The 21,076-nt window shown below is 48.0% G+C and overlaps 1 protein-coding gene across 4 annotated transcripts in view; it reads left to right on the forward strand.

Moving 5' to 3' along the window:
- Positions 1 to 520: 520 nt before the first annotated feature.
- Positions 521 to 21,076, forward strand: part of LOC134912964 (heterogeneous nuclear ribonucleoprotein D0-like) — a 23,810-nt gene continuing 3,254 nt past the window's right edge. For 2 of the 4 annotated variants that reach the window (XR_010176997.1, XM_063919948.1), the window contains exons 1-4: positions 521 to 739; positions 5,773 to 5,941; positions 20,460 to 20,621; positions 20,797 to 20,928. Coding sequence is in view for 2 of the 4 variants with exons in the window: in XM_063919948.1 (XP_063776018.1) it covers positions 618 to 739; positions 5,773 to 5,941; positions 20,460 to 20,621; positions 20,797 to 20,928 (585 nt within the window). In the remaining 2 variants the exon portion in view is untranslated. The remainder of the gene's footprint in view (positions 740 to 5,772; positions 5,942 to 20,459; positions 20,622 to 20,796; positions 20,929 to 21,076) is intronic. The other 2 variants (XR_010176996.1, XM_063919947.1) reach the window with 1 other exon arrangement.

The raw sequence follows: 21,076 nt of genomic DNA on the forward strand, positions 1-21,076 counted from the left end.
GACGTCAGAGAAATGATATGCAGCATGCATGCCTATATACTGTGTGAGACTGTGGCTGTATATTAAATGCTACACATAGAATATAGGCATGCCGCATATCATTTTAATCAGCAGAAGCTGCTGATGCCCCTAGGCATATCAAATGCCCTAGGCAATTGCCTAGTTTGCCTATGGCCGGCTCTGATTGTGGTAGTGCCATACCCTTTGAGGATTATGAGCAGATACGTTTGTAGTGTACATGGCTTCCGTTCTGTCTGTCCCTAGGGTAACACATGTATCTCCAATTTAACCTTTACAGTGTCCAATTCCATTTCTATTATAAATCATAGAAGTGGTCACAACTGATGGCCGACCTGGCAGATGAGTGATAGCAGTGTACGGCACTGCGTATACTGCTGCCCGTTGTGCTATGAGACGACCAGGGACGGATCTGTCCGGGTGTATGCCCGGCTGTGCCCCAGCGGCCATTTCAAGCGCTCTCCGTGCGGCCGCCATTACTGTGAGGCGGAGAGGCGGCGCCATGATTACCATTGGAGGAGGGGCGAGGCGAGGGAGCCGCCATTATCCGCTTTCCAGGCTGCAGCTGCACTTTTTTCCGCTATTGTTTATAGTTAGCCATGATAGCCGAGGAGGAAGTACAGGACGAAGCCATGGTGGAGGCCGCCGGCAATGAGCCCGAGGGGACCGGACCAAACGAGGGACTGAAGATCAACGCAAGTAAAGGCGAGGAGGACGAGGGGTGAGCGGCTTTTCCCATTAGGCGGCACCTCCATATTTGTGCAGTGAGTGTGTGTGCCCGCTGCTCTGCGGTGTCATGCGTGCAGGAGTGCGGTGTGTACTGTACGATACCGCTCACACCTGCAGGCCGTCTGCGCTACCTGGGTCGCAAGCGCTGGGTCAGAGGAGTTATTATCCTGCAGGCTGCGCTCCATTATCTCCCCTGCTCGGCTCCCTCTTATCGGCTGCAGCTGCACTGTGTGTGTGTGTGTGACTGTGTACTTAATATGTGCGTGCACTACAAGTGGCTCATGACTCGGTGTGCCTCCAGGAGCCATACTCCATTGCAGGGCTGCTGCTAGGGGTGCCTTCCTGCTTTGCTCTTATCTCTGTGCCCAGTAAGCAGGAGCAATGCCCCCGCCCATCAGAACAGGCTACTAATGCTGGAGTGGAGCCATGGCTTACATGGGGACGGGCTCGAGGATAACTGGGGCATGGCTGTGCTGTAGCCTGCCCTGTGTTATGTAAGATGGTGCGTGAGGTCCCTATTCCTACCTGTGCACGGAGCTGCAGGTAACATGACACCCAGGGCTCAGCGCCCCCGGGTAACGTGTCTGTCATGCGGTTATTTCCTCACATACATGTTGGAATTTCTCCACATGTCTGCAGGAAGACACTGCTGCAACCCACACCTTTTTATTTATTTTATTATTTTAGTTGCTTCCATTCCAACCTTAGAGGGTACACTGTATATTGAAGTTTTTCCTACTAAACATGCAGAAACATCAGTTACTGGGCGGCTTGTGTATCACTGCAATGTACTAAATGGCTGTGTGCTGAGAATATCTCCTGCATTCATCTAAAGCTGGGTACACACCTTTTTTAAGATTGTCTTTCGAATCTGGTAATGTATGGGAGCAAATGACAATTCACCATTTGCTCCCAAATTCTGTAATTCCATAATGTTATGACTTGTAACTAATAGCTTCAGATCTCTTGCAGGAGACTGATTAGCGCTGTAGTTTGTAGTCCCCGTTATTATTATTAATGGGGGTTTCGGTACGGGATGCCGGCCTTCAGAATACAGACCCTGGCATCCTGACTGCCATAATCCCGGCAGGGGTGCTGACCTAAACTAGCCCTCCCTTCCCGCAGCCTAACCCTCCACCGCGGTGCTGGTCTCTTGACCGCTGTGATGCCAACTATGATCTGACTCTATGTAGTTCAACCCCATTAGTTTACGCCGTCTTCCGATCGCTTGATCTGCATTATGCCAATGGAGGCTTAGTGACAGGAGAGAGATTTTCCAGTCCGTCTCCCACAGCCTCCATCCGGTGGTGGAAGCTTGATACTGTGCACAGTGTCAGATTCACCCGAAGAGTCTGTGAAGGACTCCTCCAAAATGCAAATGCAGGGGAAGTAACTCGCTGGCACAGCGGTTATCACTACCGCTAGTTAATTTTACTACATAGGCTCAGCGGGATATTTTCACAGAAACTAAAAATATCCGTAGCGATGTGGATTGTTCATAATTGCGGCAGATACATAGGCCCCATAATCTTGAAATGTTGTTAGCCATTGCAGTCTGTGGGGTATATTCAATAACTGTCGGAAAGACGGCAGCTTCCAACAGTTTTAGGTCGGAAGGGGTTCCGACCTATTCATTACGGCCCCATTTTTTGCGACAAGTCAGAATGCACGCTCAGTGCATTGTCTGAAGCAGGGCCAAACCCGACAGGTTTTAGCCCCGTTTCCGACAGTCTCAATCCGACTTTAAAAAAGTCAGATTGAGATGAGGGAACTGAAAACAGGAACCCAGCGGCAGCATCCACCCGGCTCCAGCAAGCGAGGCCCCGCTTGCTTGAGCCAGGTGGACGCTGCCGTGAGCTTCCAGTTACGCTGCTGCAGCCGCTGCTCCCCCGTCTCCTCCCCCGTCCGCTCCGTCTCCTCTGCTGCTCCCCCCCGGTGCCGCTGGCATCCCCGCCGCACAGCTAACAGCTCCCCCCGATGCTGCTGGCAGCAGCAGGTCAGGAAACCGGGAGCAGCCAAATCCGACAGTCTGATTTGGCCGCTCTGTGAATACTGAATAGGGGTTGTCTGGTCCATTCCGACAACTGCATGTCGGAATGGACCGGACTCTTATTGCATATACCCCTGAGTGTTACAATCTCACTTATTATTTATTTATTTTTTTAAACTAATGGAGAGCTAATCTTAGGACACATATCTGGTAGCCTATGTTTGCACATGCATGGCCTGATGGCTGAGCATACTACACAACACTGTCAATGTGGGTACACACTAGGGGATGTGCTCTATGAGCAACGTCGCCTAGTGTTTTCCCTCCCAGGCCGGGCAGCGGCAGTGCGTACACACTGAGCGATATGCAAATGCATAGTGACGTCATGTCGCGGCCAGGCCATGCATGCAGTTTTCGGACGCAAGTTCAAATTGAGTTGCATGCACGGACGTCAGCGAAGGTCCGTAATGACTCGGGGTCGCACTGCGGCATACACACTTAGTGATAAAGTAAACAACGTCGCTCGGGAAGGAGCAAAATGAGCAACGTCGTTTAATTTATCACTAAGTGTGTACCGACCTTCAGGGTGGTGGCGAGGGTGAGAAAATCGGCACTTTGCATTTCAGGATTGATAGTTATTTCAAAGCATTCCAGGTCGCTGTAATGTGCAGCCACGTGGAAAGTTATTTTTTGTCATAATAAACAGACCCCAGAGTTTTGTCAAACTGATTCTGGGGAGCACCACCAACCCTCGTTGACTACATAGTTTCCTGGCTTAGGAACCTGAAAATATTATGAGGTACTGTAGTTGTTTACTTATACCGCATTCAGATCGCAAATGCCGGATCCCACCCGGTAAAAGAAACGTGTCCTTACCGGGTGGGATCCGGCATTTGCGCTCCTCTGCTGGCTTTCCGACCCGGCAATATACCGGGTCGGTTGCCATAGCAGGGGTGGAGGCGGCGCTGGGAGATGAGCTCATCTCCTGCACCGCCTCTCCCTATGCTGTGAATGGGAACCGTGTCGCATCAACGCGGCTCCCATTCACACTGCACCTGACCCGGTATTCAACCCGGGTGTAATCCTTCTTTTATACCGGGTTGAATTACCGGGTCAGACGACCCGCTAATTCTTGGAAAGTGCTTTCACATCGCACACTGCCCCTTGTCGACACGGCAATATGCCGCGTCGATACCGGGTTATTTGTGCGATGTGAAAGGGGTATTACTATCTACTCTACCGTAATTCTGAGTAATGTGTAGCCAATTCTTCTCCATTGTGCGTAATCAGTTGCCTATACCCATTACACCATGGAACCCTCATTCATTGCCAGGTTTAATGAGCAGTTCATGATATACTCTGTGGTCTTCTGAATGAACAGTCTTTTGTTGAACTCGCTGCTCATCCACTTAGATTTTTTTTTTTTTTTATATACTTTTATATTTGCATACTATATGCACCTTTTTCAGCAATATCATTTTTTGCATAAAATACATTAGTTTCAAATATTCTTACAATATGATTATACTGTTCTATTTTGGGGGGTTGTGTGAGTAACTTGCTGAATTTGCTTAGTTCTCATTTACTAGATATGTCTGCATGATTTTTATTTTTTATTTTTTTATACGCTACCAGCTCAGAAGATAGTACAGGTTGAGTATCCCTTATCCAAAATGCTTGGGACCAGAGGTATTTTGGATATGGGATTTTTCCGTATTTTGGAATAATTGCATCCCATAATGAGATATCATGGCAATGGGACCTAAATCTAAGCACAGAATGCATTTGTCACATATACACCTTATACACACAGCCTGAAGGCAATTTTAGCCAATATTTTTTATAACTTTGTGCATTAAACAAAGTGTGTCTACATTCACACAATTCATGTATGTTTCATATACACCTTATACACACAGCCTGAAGGTCATTTAATACAATATTTTTAATAATTGTGTGTATTAAACAAAGTTTGTGTACATTGTGCCATCAGAAAACAAAAGTTTCACTATCTCACTCTCGCTCAAAAAAGTCCGTATTTCGGAATATTCCGTGTTTTGGATATGGGATACTCAACCTGTACTGTGTTTTGTTTTAACTTGGAGATGTTGTTCTCTCCTTCATGTCTGGCTAAATATTACTGCCGTTTGAGCTGTTATAGGATATAAACAAGTGTTCCCCCTATAATAATAATAATATTATTATTATTATTATTATTATTATTATTATTATTATTATTAATACAGGTTGAGTCTCCCTTATCCAAAATGCTTGGGACCAGAGGTATTTTGGATATCGGATTTTTCCGTATTTTGGAATAATTGCATACCATAATGAGATATCATGGTGATGGGAGCACAGAATGCATTTGTTACATATACACCTTATACACACAGCCTGAAAGTAATTTTAGCCAATATTTTTTATAACTTTGTGCATTAAACAAAGTCTGTGTACATTGAGCCATCAGAAAACAAAGGTTTCACTATCTCACTCTCCCTCAGAAAAGTCCGTATTTCGGAATATTCTGTATTTCGGAATATTTGGATATGGGATACTCAACCTGTATTATTATTCATTTTGGTCCATGTTTAGTTTGTAAAGTTGGGTACAAATTAGATCAGAGATGGGGAACCTTCGGCCCTCCAGCTCCTGTTGAACTACACATACCAGCTTGCCTTGCTACAGTTTTGCTATTTGGCTATGCTAAAGCTGTTGCAGGGCATGCTGGGATGTGTAGTTCAACAACTGGAGGGCTGAAGGTTCCCCATCCCTGCATTAGACTATATCTTGAGCCTGTCAGTGAGTGTGTACCCCTGATGTGTCTGTGAATGATGATGTTAAGACATATTGCGTCGGCTGTGCAGCACAGCCGGTGGCTGATGTATTTTCAGCTGTTTTGGAACATCTGGCTACATTTCAACTGGGCAAGCACATTTAAATGCCCGCCCAGTTGTGATGTCCAATCGTCCGATACAGTAGGTCAGCGACCCAACTGTAGGAGCCATCAATTTGTATTTGTCATTTCTCTGCAGAAAAATGTTTATCGGCGGGCTTAGCTGGGACACTACAAAGAAAGACCTGAAGGATTACTTTTCCAAATTTGGAGAAGTTGTGGACTGCACCTTGAAATTGGATCCAATCACTGGTCGGTCAAGAGGCTTTGGCTTTGTATTATTTAAAGAAGCTGAAGGTGTTGACAAGGTATAGTGCGATTTTATCTGTTTCTGTTTTGAAGTTGGTCAATAGTAAGGTTGATTGATGTGGTCTTCCTGACTAATCAGAAACTAAAGCTGACTGAAAGTTATAAGTGGTGCCTTTTTTCTGAGTAATCAAAGGTGTGCCAACTTGCTCTTTACATATCTGTACAGATCTGGTCTTTCAGCAGTGCGGCCAATTAATCAGGTCTGCATGCGAGTTGGCACTGTTTGCGAAATGTAAACAGAAATGTAATATCATTGATTGCATTGGAGCAGGTGTTAAAGTAATGTAAAACTACCTGATTCACAGAAGTTGGTTTACACGAGTCATCAATAACCTTAACGTACACTAAACTGACAATAAAGGTTTAGTCTCCCATATCCAAAATGTTTAGGACAATAAGTATTTTGGATATCAGATTTTCTCTTACGTCCTAGAGGATGCTGGGGACTCCGTAAGGACCATGGGGTATAGACGGGCTCCGCAGGAGACATGGGCACTATAAAGAACTTTAGATGGGTGTGCACTGGCTCCTCCCGACCTCAGTTAGATCCTGTGCCCAGAGGAGACTGGGTGCACTACAGGGGAGCTCTCCTGAGTTCCTCTGAAAAAGAATTTTGTTAGGTTTTTTATTTTCAGGGAGCACTGCTGGCAACAGGCTCCCTGCATCGTGGGACTGAGGAGAGAGAAGCAGACCTACTTAAATGATAGGCTCTGCTTCTTAGGCTACTGGACACCATTAGCTCCAGAGGGTCGGAACGCAGGTCTCACCCTTGCCGTTCGTCCCGGAGCCGCGCCGCCGTCCTCCTCACAGAGCCGGAAGATAGAAGCCGGGTGAGTATAAGAAGAAAGAAGACTTCAAAGGCGGCTGAAGACTTCAGATCTTCTCTGAGGTAACGCTGCGCGCCATTTCTCACACACACAGCGGGCACTGAAGGGTGCAGGGCGCTGGGGGGGCGCCCTGGGCAGCAATTATAAACCTCTTGGGACTAGCTAATAATATATATAGAGGCCCGCCAGTATAGAAAATTTGAGCGGGACCGAAGCCTGCCGCTGAGGGGGCGGAGCTTGATCCTCCAGCACTAACCAGCGCCATTTTCTCCACCGCACACTGCAGAGAAGCTGGCTCCCCGGACTCTCCCCTGCTGAACATGGTGACAGAGGGCAAAAAAGAGGGGGGGGGGGGCACTTTTTATTGGCGCAGTGAGTGTATATTTATATATTTATATAAAAGCACTGTGTTGTCTGGGAATTTGGTTTCCAGTGTCAGTTGGCGCTGGGTGTGTGCTGGCATACTCTCTCTCTCTGTCTCTCCAAAGGGCCTTATTGGGGAACTGTCTCCATATAGATATACCCCTGAGTGTGTGGGGGTGTCGGTACGCGTGTGTCGACATGTCTGAAGCGGAAGGCTCATCGAAGGAGGAGGTGGAGCAGATGATTGTGGTGTCTCCGTCGGCAACGCCGACACATGATTGGATGGATATGCTGAATGTTTTAAATGCAAATGTCTTTATTACATCAGAGGTTGGACAAAACAGAGTCCAGGGATAGAACAGGGAGTCAATCCATGGCTTTGGCTGTGTCACAGGGCCCTTCAGGGTCTCAGAAACGTCCCCTGTCCAAGTAGCAGACACTGATACCAACACGGATTCTGATTCTAGTGTCGACTACGATGATGCGAGGTTACACCCAAGGGTGGCCAAAAGTATTCATTATATGATTATTGCAATAAAGGATGTTTTACATATCACTGATGACCCCTCTGTCCCTGACATGTTTAAGGAAAAGAAACCTGAGGTAACCTTTCCCCCATCTCATGAGCTGAACGCGTTATTTGAAAAGGCTTGGGGAAACTCCAGACAAGAAACTGCAGATTCCCAAAAGAATTCTTATGGCGTATCCTTTCCCTGCGCAGGACAGGTTACGGTGGGAATCCTCACCCAGGGTGGACAAGGCGTTAACGCGTTTGTTCAAAAAGGTGGCGCTGCCGTCTCCAGACACGGCCGCCCTCAAGGATCCTGCTGATCACAGATGGGAAACTACCTTAAAATCTATTTATACACATACTGGGGCCTTGCTCTGACCGGCAATAGCGTCGGCTTGGGTTTGTAGCGCTGTTGCGGCTTGGACGGATACCTTGTCAGCTGACATTGATACCCTGGATAGGGATACCATTTTATTGACCTTGGGTCACATTAAAGACGCAGTCTTATATATGAGAGACGCTCAGAGAGACGTTGGTCTGCTAGGTTCGAGAGCCAACGCCATGGCGATTTCTGCTAGGCAAGCCCTGTGGACCCGCCAATGGACGGGTGATGCTGACTCGAAGAAGCATATGGAAGTTTTGCCTTACAAAGGTGAGGATTTACTTGGGGAAGGTCTCGCGGACCTGGTTTCCACAGCTACCGCGGGCAAATCTACTTTTTTATTTTATTTCCCCACAGCAAAAGAAAACTGCGCAATATCAGATGCAGTCCTTTCGGTCGCATAAGTTCAGAAGAGGCCGGGGCTCTTCCTTCCTCGCCAGAGGTAAGGGAAGAGGGAAAAAGCAGCCTGCTACGGCTAGTTCCCAGTAGCAGAAGTCCTCCCTGGCTTCTACTAAATCCACCGCATGACGCTGGGGCTCCACTGAGGGAGTCTGCGCCAGTGGGGGCATGTCTTCGACTCTTCAGCCACGTCTGGGTTCAGTCAGACGTGGATCCTTGGGCAATGGAAATTGTATCCCAAGGCTACAAGCTAGACTTCGAAGACATGCCTCCTCGCCGGTTTTTCAAATCGGCTCTACCGGCTTCTCCCCCAGCGAGGGAGATAGTTTTAGCTGCAATTCAAAAACTGTGTCAACAACAAGTGGTTGTCGAGGTTCCCCTAGTTCAACAGGGGAAGGGGTACTATTCAACCCTATTTGTGGTCCCGAAACCGGATGGCTCGGTCAGACCCATTCTAAATTTAAAATCCCTAAACCTGTACTTGAAAAAGTTAAAATTCAAGGTGGAATCGCTCCGGGCAGTTATCTCCAGCCTGGAGGGGGAGGGGGGGGGGAATTTATGGTGTCACTGGACATAAAGGACGCATACCTTCATGTCCCCATATATCCCCCTCATCAGGCGTACCTGAGATTCACTGTACAGGACTGTCATTACCAGTTTCAGACGTTGCCGTTTGGGCTTTCCACGGGCTTGAGGATTTTCACCAAGGTAATGACTGAAATGATGGTGCTCCTGCGCAGGCAGGGAGTCACAATTATCCCGTACTTGGACGATCTCCTGATAAAGGCGAGATCGAGAGATCAGTTGCTGAAAAGCGTGGCGCTCTCCCTGAGAGTGCTGCAGCAACATGGCTGGATTCTGAATCTACCAAAGTCACAGTTGGTTCCAACAACTCGGCTATCGTTCTTAGGCATGATTCTGGACACTGAACAAAAGAGGGTTTTTCTCCCAATAGAAAAAGCCCAGGAACTCCAAAACATGGTCAGAGACCTGTTAAAACCGAAAAGAGTGTCAGTCCATCAATGCACTCGGGTACTGGGAAAGATGGTGGCGACCTACAAGGCCATCCCCTTTGGCAGGTTTCATGCGAGGACGTTTCAGTGGGACCTTCTGGACAAGTGGTCCGGGTCCCATCTTCAAATTCATCAGAAAATAAGCCTGTCCCACAGGGCCAGGGTGTCTCTCCTATGGTGGCTGCAGAGTGCTCACCTTCTAGAGGGTCGCAGGTTCGGCATTCAAGACTGGTTTCTGGTAACCACGGACGCGAGCCTCCGAGGATGGGGAGCAGTCACACAAGGAAGAAATTTTCAGGGGATATGGTCAAGCCAGGAGGCTTGTCTACACATCAACATACTGGAATTGAGTGCCATATACAACGGCCTACGTCAAGCGGAGAATCTTCTTCGCAACTTACCGGTTCTGATTCAATCAGACAACGTCACAGCTGTGGCTCATGTAAACCGCCAAGGCGGAACAAGGAGCAGAGTGGCAATGGCAGAAGCCGCCATGATTCTGCGCTGGGCGGAAAATCACATAAGCGCTTTGGCAGCAGTCTTCATTCCGGGAGTGGACAACTGGGAAGCAGACTTCCTCAGCAGACACGATCTCCATCCAGGAGAGTGGGGACTTCATCAAGAAGTTTTTGCAGAGATAACAAGTCAGTGGGGACTTCCTCAAATAGACATGATGGCGTCACGCCTCAACAAGAAGCTTCGGAGGTATTGTGCCAGGTCAAGGGACCCTCAGGCAGTAGCTGTGGACGCCCTGGTGACACCGTGGGTGTTTCAGTCGGTCTATGTGTTCCCTCCTCTTCCACTCATCTCAAAGATATTGAAAATCATAAGACGGAAAAGAGTGCAGACAATACTCATTGTTCCAGATCGGCCTGGTATTCCGATCTTCAGGAAATGCTCACAGAAGATCCGTGGCCTCTTCCTCTCAGGGAGGACCTGTTGCAACAGGGGCCCTGCGTGTTCCAAGACTTACCGCGGTTACGTTTGACGGCATGGCGGTTGAACACCAAATCCTAGATGGGGAAAGGCATTCCGGAAGAAGTCATCCCTACTCTGATGAAGGCTAGAAAGGAGGTGACGGCGAAACATTATCACCATATCTGGAGAAAGTATGTATCTTGGTGTGAAGCCAAGAATGCTTCTACGTATGTTTTCCATCTGGGCCGTTTTCTACACTTTCTACAGACAGGAGTGGATATGGGCCTAAAATTAGGCTTCATTAAGGTACAGGTTTCGGCCTTATCAATTTTCTTTCAGAAGGAATTGGCTTCTCTCCCAGAAGTCCAGACTTTTGTAAAGGGAGTGCTGCACATACAGCCTCCTTTTGTGCCTCCAGTGGCACCATGGGACCTTAACGTGGTGGTACAGTTCCTAAAAATCTCACTGGTTTGAAACTCTTCAAACGGTTGAATTGAAATTTCTCACTTGGAAGGTGGTCATGTTGTTGGCCTTGGCATCTGCAAGGCGGGTGTCTGAATTGGCGGCTTTGTCTCACAAAAGCCCCTATCTGATTTTCCATGTGGATAGAGCAGAATTAAGGACTCGTCCTCAATTTTGGCTTAAGGTGGTTTCATCGTTTCATATGAACCAACCTATTGTGGTACCTGTGGCTACGAAGGACTTGGAGGATTCCAAGTCCCTTGATGTAGTCAGGGCCTTAAAAATATATGTAGCCAGGACGGCTCTGGTTAGGAAAACAGAGGCACTGTTTGTCCTGTATGCAGCCAACAAGGTTGGCGCTCCTGCTTCTAAGCAGACTATTGCTTGCTGGATCTGTAACACGATTCAGCAGGCTCATTCTACGGCTGGATTGCCGTTACCAAATTCGGTTAAGGCCCATTCCACTAGGAAGGTGTGCTCTTCTTGGGCGGCTGCCCGAGGCGTCTCGGCTTTACAGCTTTGCCGAGCGGCGACTTGATCGGGTTCAAACACTTTTGCTAAATTCTACAAGTTTGATACCTTGGCTGAGGAGGACCTCATGTTTGCTCAATCGGTGCTGCAGAGTCATCCGCACTCTCCCGCCCGGTCTGGAGCTTTGGTATAATCCCTATGGTCCTTACGGAGTCCCCAGCATCCTCTAGGACGTAAGAGAAAATAAGATTTTAAACCTACCGGTAAATCTTTTTCTCCTAGTCCGTAGAGGATGCTGTGCACCCGTCCCAGTGCAAACATATTGCTGCAAGGCTTGTATATAGTTATTGCTTACATAAGGGTTATGTTACAGTTAAGATCAGTCGTGGGCTGATACTGTTTTGTTCATACTGTTAACTGGTTGCGTATATTCCATGTTATACGGTGTGGATGGTGTGGGCTGGTATGAATCTTGCCCTTAGATTAACAAAAATCCTTTCCTCGTACGGTCAGTCTCCTCTGAGCACAGTTTCTCTAACTGAGGTCTGGAGGAGGGGCATAGAAGGAGGAGCCAGTGCACACCCATCTAAAGTTCTTTATAGTGCCCATGTCTCCTGCAGAGCCCGTCTATACCCCATGGTCCTTACGGAGTCCCCAGCATCCTCTACGGACTAGGAGAAAAAGATTTACCGGTAGGTTTAAAATCTTATTTTTCTGTATTTTGAAATATTTGCGTGCCATAAAGAGAGATCTTGGGGATGGGACCCAAGTCTTAACACAATGCATTTGTGTCATATACACATAGGGGTATATTCAATTAAAGTCTGATCCATTCAGACATGTATTTGTCGGAATGGATCCGATAATCCTTATTCAATCCCATCTAAAATTCGACTTTTTCAAGTCGAATTTAGATGCAGAGGAAGAGAGGGGGGGGGGGGGGGGGGGCGAGCCGCGGGGGGACAGCCGGCAGGCATTCAGGGAGATCAGCGCTATGGAGTAGCGCTGCAACAGGAGGTCACTCAGCCGCCCGACCTCACGGCAGCTTATACCCGGCTCCAGCACGCTGCTGGAGCCGGGTGGAAGCTGCCGTGAGGTTGGGCGGCTGAGTGACATCCAGCTGCAGCGCTACTGTAGCGCTGATCTCCCTGTATGCCCGCCGGCTGTCCCCCCGTCTCCCTGCGGCTCTCCCTCCTCTGGGTCCGCATCTCAGTATGACATCATTATGATGTCGGACTGAGATGGTCGAAAAGGGGGCCAAAACCTGTCTGATTTGGCCCCGTTTTCGACATCAACACGTGGATCGGCAGCTATTCCGCCGATCCACGTGCTTTTCGACAAGTCGAATTTATCGACTTGTCGAAAAATTTAGCATAATATTGGATAGGTCAAATCAGGATTCGACCTTAAGTCGAAAACTGCTGTGTTTTCGACTGCAATTGAATATACCCCATAGTTTAAAGGCAATTTTATGAATTTTTTTTTTTTTTTTTTAAATCATTTTGTGCAATAAACAACAAAATTTGTTTACATTGAACCATCAGAAAGCAAAGGTGTCACTGTCTCAGTTGCACTGAAAAAATTGTGCATTTTGGATATGGGAGACGCAGCCTGTATTATGTATACCCAGCCAGTAACAATTTGCCCTTGGTTGTGACATAGGGGTACATTAACTAAGGTGGGAGTTTTTTTTGAACTGGTGATTTTTTTTTCCCACCGCAACCAATCATATTCTACTTTACATGTATCTAGCTGCTTCTAGAAGATAATAGATAAGATCTGATTGGTTGCTATAGGCAACATCACCAGTTCTAAAAAAAAATAAAACACCACACAATTAAGTAAATTTACCCCATAGACTCAACCTCCAGAATGGCTGTGTTGACAAGGTGGATCAGTGGATAACTATAAAGCTGGGCATACATTATACACTGTATGTCATTTGCTCTCATCCATTACCAGATTTTCATTACAACCAGCCTAATTGTATAGTGTATGCCCAGCTTTAGCCTTATTCTGGCCTTTTCATCAGTGTGAAACTGCAGCTGGGATTGAGATCATGCACTGTTTTTGTAGCATTCATTGCTATATTGAAACCACCTATATTTGCTGACTGGAGTGGTTCTCCATAGTTGTTGGCTGTCATACACCATCCATGACAAGGCATATAGATCTTCACACTGATCAGTCTCTTGCATCATCAGTTTAGTCTGGCATTCATTCACTCACTGAATCTGCACAAACTATGGGGGTCATTCAGAGTTGATCGTAGCTGTGCTAAATTTAGCACAGCTATGATCATGCACTCAGACATGCAGGGGGACGCCCAGCACAGGGCTAGTTTGCCCCGCATGTCAGTGCCATGCCGCCCCCTGCAGAGATGCTTTTGCATCTCGGGAGTTACTCCCGTCCAGCGCAGCTCCTGCGGCTGGCCGGGAGAACCTCTTCGCTGCCCCGGGTCGCAGCGGCTGCGTGTGACGTCAAGCAGCCGCCGTAGCCCGCCCCCCCCCCCCAATGGTCTAGCCATGCCTGCGTTGGCCGGACCGCACCGCTGTCCAGCCCCCTCCCGCCTGGCGACCGCCTCTGCCTCAGAGGCGATCACTAGGCAACGACGGCTGGCATGCCCCAGCGCACTCCGGCGCATGCGCAGTCCCGACCCGATCACTGCGATAAACTGCAGCGAGCAATCGGGTCGGAATGACCCCTATGTTCCCCTTAGCTTCTTTGGTCAACCCCAGGAATGCCTATTTCTTGATATAGTTTGGTGGTTGGCCCATCCCTGGATACATGCCAGCACACCTTGGGCCACGTTAAGTTATTTATTTATTTCTCTGACGTCCTAGTGGATGCTGGGGACTCCGTAAGGACCATGGGGAATAGACGGCTCCGCAGGAGACTGGGCACATCTAAAGAAAGATTTAGGACTATCTGGTGTTCACTGGCTCCTCCCCCCTATGACCCTCCTCCAAGCCTCAGTTAGATTTCTGTGCCCGGCTGAGCTGGATGCACACTAGGGGCTCTCCTGAGCTCCTAGGAAGAAAGTGTTTGTTAGGTTTTTTATTTTCAGTGAGACCTGCTGGCAACAGGCTCACTGCATCGAGGGACTAAGGGGAGAAGAAGCGAACCTACCTAAGTGGTGGTAGCTTGGGCTTCTTAGGCTACTGGACACCATTAGCTCCAGAGGGATCGAACACAGGACCCGACCTCGTCGTCCGTTCCTGGAGCCGCGCCGCCATCCCCCTTACAGAGCCAGAAGCAAGAAGGTCCGGAAAATCGGCGGCTGAAGACTTCTGTCTTCTCCAAGGTAGCGCACAGCACTGCAGTTGTGCGCCATTGCTCCTCATGCACACCACACACTTTGGTCACTGATGGGTGCAGGGCGCTGGGGGGGGGGGGCGCCCTGAGCAGCAATACTGACACCTTGGCTGGCAAACTGGCACCATATATAGCCCCAGAGGCTATATAGGTGCTTTTTAACCCCTGCCAGAATCCATAAAAATGCGGGAGAAAGCTCCGCCCCTTTTTCGCGGACTATCTCCTTCAGCACACTGGCGCCATTTTTCCCTCTCGGCTCCGTTGGAGGGAAGCTCCCTGGCTCTCCCCTGCAGTCAATACACTACAAAAAGGGTTAAAAAGAGAGGGGGGGCACAATTTAGGCGCAGTATACAATATATATAGGCAGCTATAGGGGAAAACACTCTTATATGTGATATATAGCGCCCTGGTGTGTGCTGGCATACTCTCCCTCTGTCTCCCCAAAGGGCTTTGTGGGGTCCTGTCCTCTGTCAGAGCATTCCCTGTGTGTGTGCTGTGTGTCGGTACGGCTGTGTCGACATGTATGAGGAGGATAATGATGTGGTGGCGGAGCGAATGCCTGTAAATGTGATGTCACCCCCTGCGGGATCGACACCGGTGTGGTTGGACTTATGGAAGGATTACGTGAAAGTGTCAACTCCTTACACAAAAGGTCGACGACACAGAACAGCCGGCTACTCAGCTTGTGCCTGTTCCAGCGTCTCAAATGTCATGGGGGGCTCTAAAAACGCCCGCTACCTCAGATGGCAGAAACAGATGTCGACACGGATACCGACTCCAGTGTCGACGACGATGAGACTAGTGTACCCTCCAAATAGGTCCACCCGTTACATGATTGAGGCAATGAAAAATGTATTACACATTTATGATAATACCCCAGGTACCACATAAAAGGGTATTATGTTTGGTGAGAGAAAACTACCAGTAGTTTTTCCTGCATCTGAGAAATAAATGAGGTGTGTGAGGAAGCGTGGTCTTCCCCCGGTAAGAAATTGATAATTTCTTAACGGTAATTGGCAGCGTACCCTTTCCCGCCAGAGGATAGGTCACGTTGGGAAACACCCCATAGGGTAGATACAGCGCTTACACGCTTATCAGAAAAGGTGGCACTACCGTCTCCGGATACGGCCGCCCTGTAGGAACCTGCTGATAAAAAGCAGGGGGTTACCCTAAAAGATATAGTCACACACTCGGGCATTATATTGCGACCAGCCATTTGCTTCGGCATGGATGTGCAGTGCTCCCGCTGCGTGGTCAGATTCCCTGTCGGAAAATTACTATGGATAGGGACAATATTTTGCTGACAATAGAGCATATAAAAGACGTGGTCTTATACATGCGTGATGCACAGAGGGATATTTGCCGGCTGGCATCAAAAATAAGCGCTAGGTCCATTGCCGCCAGACGGGGGTTATGGACTCGGCAATGGTCAGGCGATGCCGACTCGAATCGGCACATGGAAGTTTTGCCCTATAAGGGGGTAAAACTGTTTGGGGATGGTCTTTCAGACCTCGTTTCCACAGCTACTGCTGGGAAATCGACTTTTTTTCCACAGGCTACCCCACAACAAAAGAAAGCACCGTATCATCAAGTACAGTCCTTTCGGCCCCAGAAAAGCGAGAGGGCTAGAGGCTCATCCTTTCTGCCGAGAGGCAAAGGTAGAGGAAAAAGCTGCAGCACACAGCTAGTTCCCAAGAGCAGAAGTCCTCCCTGCGTCCGGTAAGTCCACAGCATAACGCTGGGGCTGCTCAGGCGGACTCTGGTACGGTGGGGGCCCGTCTCAGAAATTTCAGCGCCCAGTGTGCTCTCTCCCATGGATCCCTGGGTCCTTCAAGTAGTATCTCAGGGGTACAGGCTGGAGTTCGAGACGTTCTTCCCCCCGCCGTTTCCTAAAATCTGCCTTACCGGCACCTCCCTCTGCCAGGGAGGCGGTGTTGGTGGCTATTCAACACTATAATCACAACAAGTGATTGTCAAGGTGCCCCTCCTTCAGCAAGGAAGGGGTTACTATTCCACAATGGTTGTGGTACCTAAACAGAACGGTTCGGTGAGACCCATCTTAAAATTAAAATACTTGAACTTTTATATCAGAAGATTCAAGTTCGAGATGGAATCGCTCAGGGCGGTTATTACGAGCCTGGACGAGGGGGATTACAGGGTCTCCCTGGACATCAAGGATGCGTACCTGCATGTCCCCATTTACCCTCCTCACCAGGAGTACCTCAGATGTGTGGTACAGGACTGTCACTATCAGTTCCAGACGCTGCCGTTGGAGTTGTCCACGGCACCGAAGGTCTTTACCAAGGTAATGGCCGAAATGATGATACTCCTTCGCAAGAAGGAAGTTTTTATTATCCCGTACTTGGACGATCTCCTGATAAAGGCGAGGTCCAAAGAACAGTTGGTAGTGGGGGTAGCACTCTCTCGGGAAGTGCTACAACAGCACGACTGGATTCTCAATATTCCAAAGTCACAGCTGGTCCCGACGACACGTCTTCTGTTCCTGGGAATGATTCTGGACACAGACCAGAAAAGAGTGTTTCTTCCAGTGGAAGCACACGAGTCCTGAAAAAAAATGGTAGCTTCGTACGAAGCATAATTCCATTCGGAAGGTTCCACGCAAGGACGTTCCAGTGGGACCTGTGGGACAAATGGTCCGGGTCCCATCTACAGATACAACAGCGGATAACCCTGTCGGCAAGAAACAGGGTGTCGCTGCTGTGGTGGCTGCAGAGGGCTCATCTACTAGAGGGCCGCAGATTCGGAATACAGGACTGGGTCCTGGTGACCACGGAGGCCAGCCTTCGGGGCTGGAGTGCAGTCACACAGGGAAGAAATTTCCAAGGAGATTTCGCTTCACATAATTATTCTGGAGCTAAGGGCCATTTACAATGCCCTAAGCCAAGCAAGGCCCCTGCTTCAGAACCAGCCGGTACTGATCCAATCAGACAACATCACGGCGGTCGCCCATGTAAACAGACAGGGCGGCACAAGAAGCAGGATGGCGATGGCAGAAGCCACAAGGATTCTCCGATGGGCGACCTACACCCGGGAGAATGGGGACTTCTTCCAGAAGTTTTCCAAATGCGGGTAAACCGTTGGGAATGACCACGGGTGGACATGATGGCGTCCCGCCTCAACAAAAAGATATTGCGCCAGTTCAAGGGACCCTCAGGCGATCGCTGTGGACGCTCTAGTGACACCGTGGGTGTACCAGTCGGTTTATGTGTTTCCTCCTCTACCTCTCATACCCAGGGTACTGAGAATAATAAGAATGCAAGGAGTGAAAACCATACTCGTGGTTCTGGATTGGCCATGAAGAGCTTGGTACCCGGAACTTCAAGAGATGCGGGCAGAGGACCTTTGGCCTCTGCCGCTCAGACAAGACCTGCTACAGCAGGGACCCTGTCTGTTCCAAGACTTACCGCGGCTGCGTTTGACGGCATGGCGGTTGAACACCGGATCCTAAAGGAAAAGGGTATTCCGGAGGAAGTCATCCCTACCCTGATCCCTACCCTGATCAAAGCCAGGAAGGATGTCACCGCAAGACATTACCGCATTTGGCGGAAATATGTTGCTTGGTGTGAGGCCATGAAGGCCCCGAAGGAGGAATTTCAACTGGGTCGATTCCATCACTTCCTGCAAGCAGGGGTGACGTTGGGCCTCAAATTGGGGTCCATCAAGGTCCCGATTTCGGCTCTGTCGATTTTCTTCCAGAAAGAACTGGCTTCACTGCCTGAAGTTCAGACTTTTGTCAAAGGAGTTCTGCATATTCAGCCTCCTTTTGTGCCCCCAGTGGCACCTTGGGATCTCAATGTGGTTTTGGCATTCCTGAAATCACATTGGTTCGAACCACTTAAGACTGTGGAATTAAAATATCTCACGTGGAAAGTGGTCATAAGATGGATAGGGCAGAATTGAGGACTCGTCCTCAGTTTCTCCCGAAGGTGGTCTCAGCTTTTCACTTGAACCAACCTATTGTGGTGCCTGTGGCTACTAGGGACTTGGAGGATTCCAAGTTGCTGGACGTAGTCAGGGCCCTGAAAATTTATGTTTCCAGGACGGCTGGAGTCAGAAAAACTGACTCGCTGTTTATCTTGTATGCACCCAACAAGCTGGGTGCTCCTGCTTCTAAGCAGTCTATTGCGCGCTGGATTTGTAGCACTATTCAGCTGGCGCATTCTGCGGTAGGATTACCGCAGCCTAAATCAATAAAAGCCCATTCCACAAGGAAGGTGGGCTCATCTTGGGCGGCTGCCCGAGGGGTCTCTGCTTTACAACTTTGCCGAGCAGCTACTTGGTCAGGGGCAAACACGTTTGCTAAATTCTACAAATTTGATTCCCTGGCTGAGGAGGACCTGGAGTTCTCTCATTCGGTGCTGCAGAGTCATCCGCGCACTCCCGCCCGTTTGGGAGCTTTGGTATAATACCCATGGTCCTTACGGAGTCCCCAGCATCCACTAGGACGTCAGAGAAAATAAGATTTTACTCACCGGTAAATCTATTTCTCGTAGTCCGTAGTGGATGCTGGGCGCCCATCCCAAGTGCGGATTGTCTGCAATACTTGTACATAGTTATTGTTACAAAAATCGGGTTTTGTTGTGAGCCATCTCTTCAGAGGCTCCAATTGTTATCATACTGTTAACCGGGGTTCCTATCACGTGTTATATAGTGTGATTGGTGTGGCTGGTATGAGTCTTACCCGGGATTCAAAATTCTTCCTTATTGTGTCAGCTCTTCCGGGCACAGTTCCTAACCTGAGGCTTGGAGGAGGGTCATAGGGGGAGGAGCCAGTGCACACCAGATAGTCCTAAATCTTTCTTTAGATGTGCCCAGTCTCCTGCGGAGCCGTCTATTCCCCATGGTCCTTACGGAGTCCCCAGCATCCACTACGGACTACGAGAAATAGATTTACCGGTAAGTAAAATCTTTTTTTTTTTTGTCTTGCCCAGTCTCCCTACTATACACATGATTAATCTTTGTCTGTTTCAAGTAGTATTGTTGCACATATGCTTACAATGGCCATATTTTTTATATACACCTGTGCTTACCATGTAACCAGCTGCTCAACTTGTGTATTTATAAATGTCTAGATACATGCCTGACACTATGGGGGGAATTTAGTTGTTTTTCCCCACGGCTGCCACTAGATTGTGCCCAACAGAGCAATTCAATTGTTGCTCCATTCAGGTACGATTAGTCGCCGTGGGACACATTTCAGCTTGCAACCACTGGAGATGGCGAGCTGTAATGTGCAAAAAGTCATCTGCTTGGGTGCTCAAACAGCACTTTTCACGTCGGGCCCATTTCTGTAGATTTGTTTAGCTGTTTTATGCATCTAAACCCAGTCTGTTTGGGCACATCATGTACGATAATTAGAAACATTTCAATACCACCCCCAGATCTCCCGTCCCTTTTTAGAAGGGAGATTGGTAGTGTATAAACAATTGAATTGGCCCCTATTTATACATTTGTTTGGATCTGAGTGCCAGCTGTGTGTTTTTTTTTTTTTTTTTTTTTTCCGGTTACCTTACCTACTCTTGCAAATAAGAACATCTGTTTGACCTGTATAATGTAAACTTCCTTATGTAACATACTGTGTGTTACTACAGTTGGCCAGATGTCTCTTCATTTTGGCTTGAAAACCACCCTGATCTTTGACAGTGGTCTTGAGGATTTGGTTACTATAAAGCATGTTTTGCTTTAAAATTGCACCAAAATGATCATGTACAGTTGGCATATGAGGGATATGGGAATATAAACCATTTATTTTATCATGATGCAGATGAATTTCAGTAGCTGTGGTGTCGTGTACACCTGCATGCACCATTTATATTGGTGGCTTTATTCCTGCAGGTGATGGAGCAGAAAGAGCACAAGTTGAATGGCAAAGTTATTGATCCAAAGAGGGCAAAAGCGATGAAGACAAAAGAACCAGTTAAAAAGATATTTGTGGGTGGCTTGTCACCAGATACACCAGAAGACAAGATAAGGGAATACTTTGGAACATTTGGGGAGGTACTCACGCTTTGTTTCTTAGAAGTGGTTTAAAGTTGTCTAGGTAAAATAATGATCCGGCACATGAGATGCCTTCTTCTGATGAATGAGAACCGGTGGATGTATGCACTTTGTAGCGTTAGTATTTTATTCAGTCTATTTATTGCTATACTTTTCACAATGTCCACTGATTTAGATTGAAGCAGTTGAGCTGCCTATGGACAACAAGACTAACAAAAGACGAGGTTTCTGCTTCATCACATTTAAGGAAGAGGAACCAGTGAAACAAATTATGGAAAAGAAATACCATAATGTTGGCTTGAGTAAAGTATGTCCTTCCTTTTTGCAATATTACATGTAGATATAACCCTATAATATATTCTAATCTTGTTTTTATTGGCCAAATGTATTTAGCCATGTAAAAGTCAGCAGATCCTGTCCAGAAAGGGAGGTTCATACACTTTTACTGACTCGTA

The sequence above is a fragment of the Pseudophryne corroboree genome, chromosome 1 (genome assembly GCF_028390025.1).
Source record: "Pseudophryne corroboree isolate aPseCor3 chromosome 1, aPseCor3.hap2, whole genome shotgun sequence".
In the NCBI taxonomy this organism is placed as follows: Eukaryota; Metazoa; Chordata; class Amphibia; order Anura; family Myobatrachidae; genus Pseudophryne; species Pseudophryne corroboree.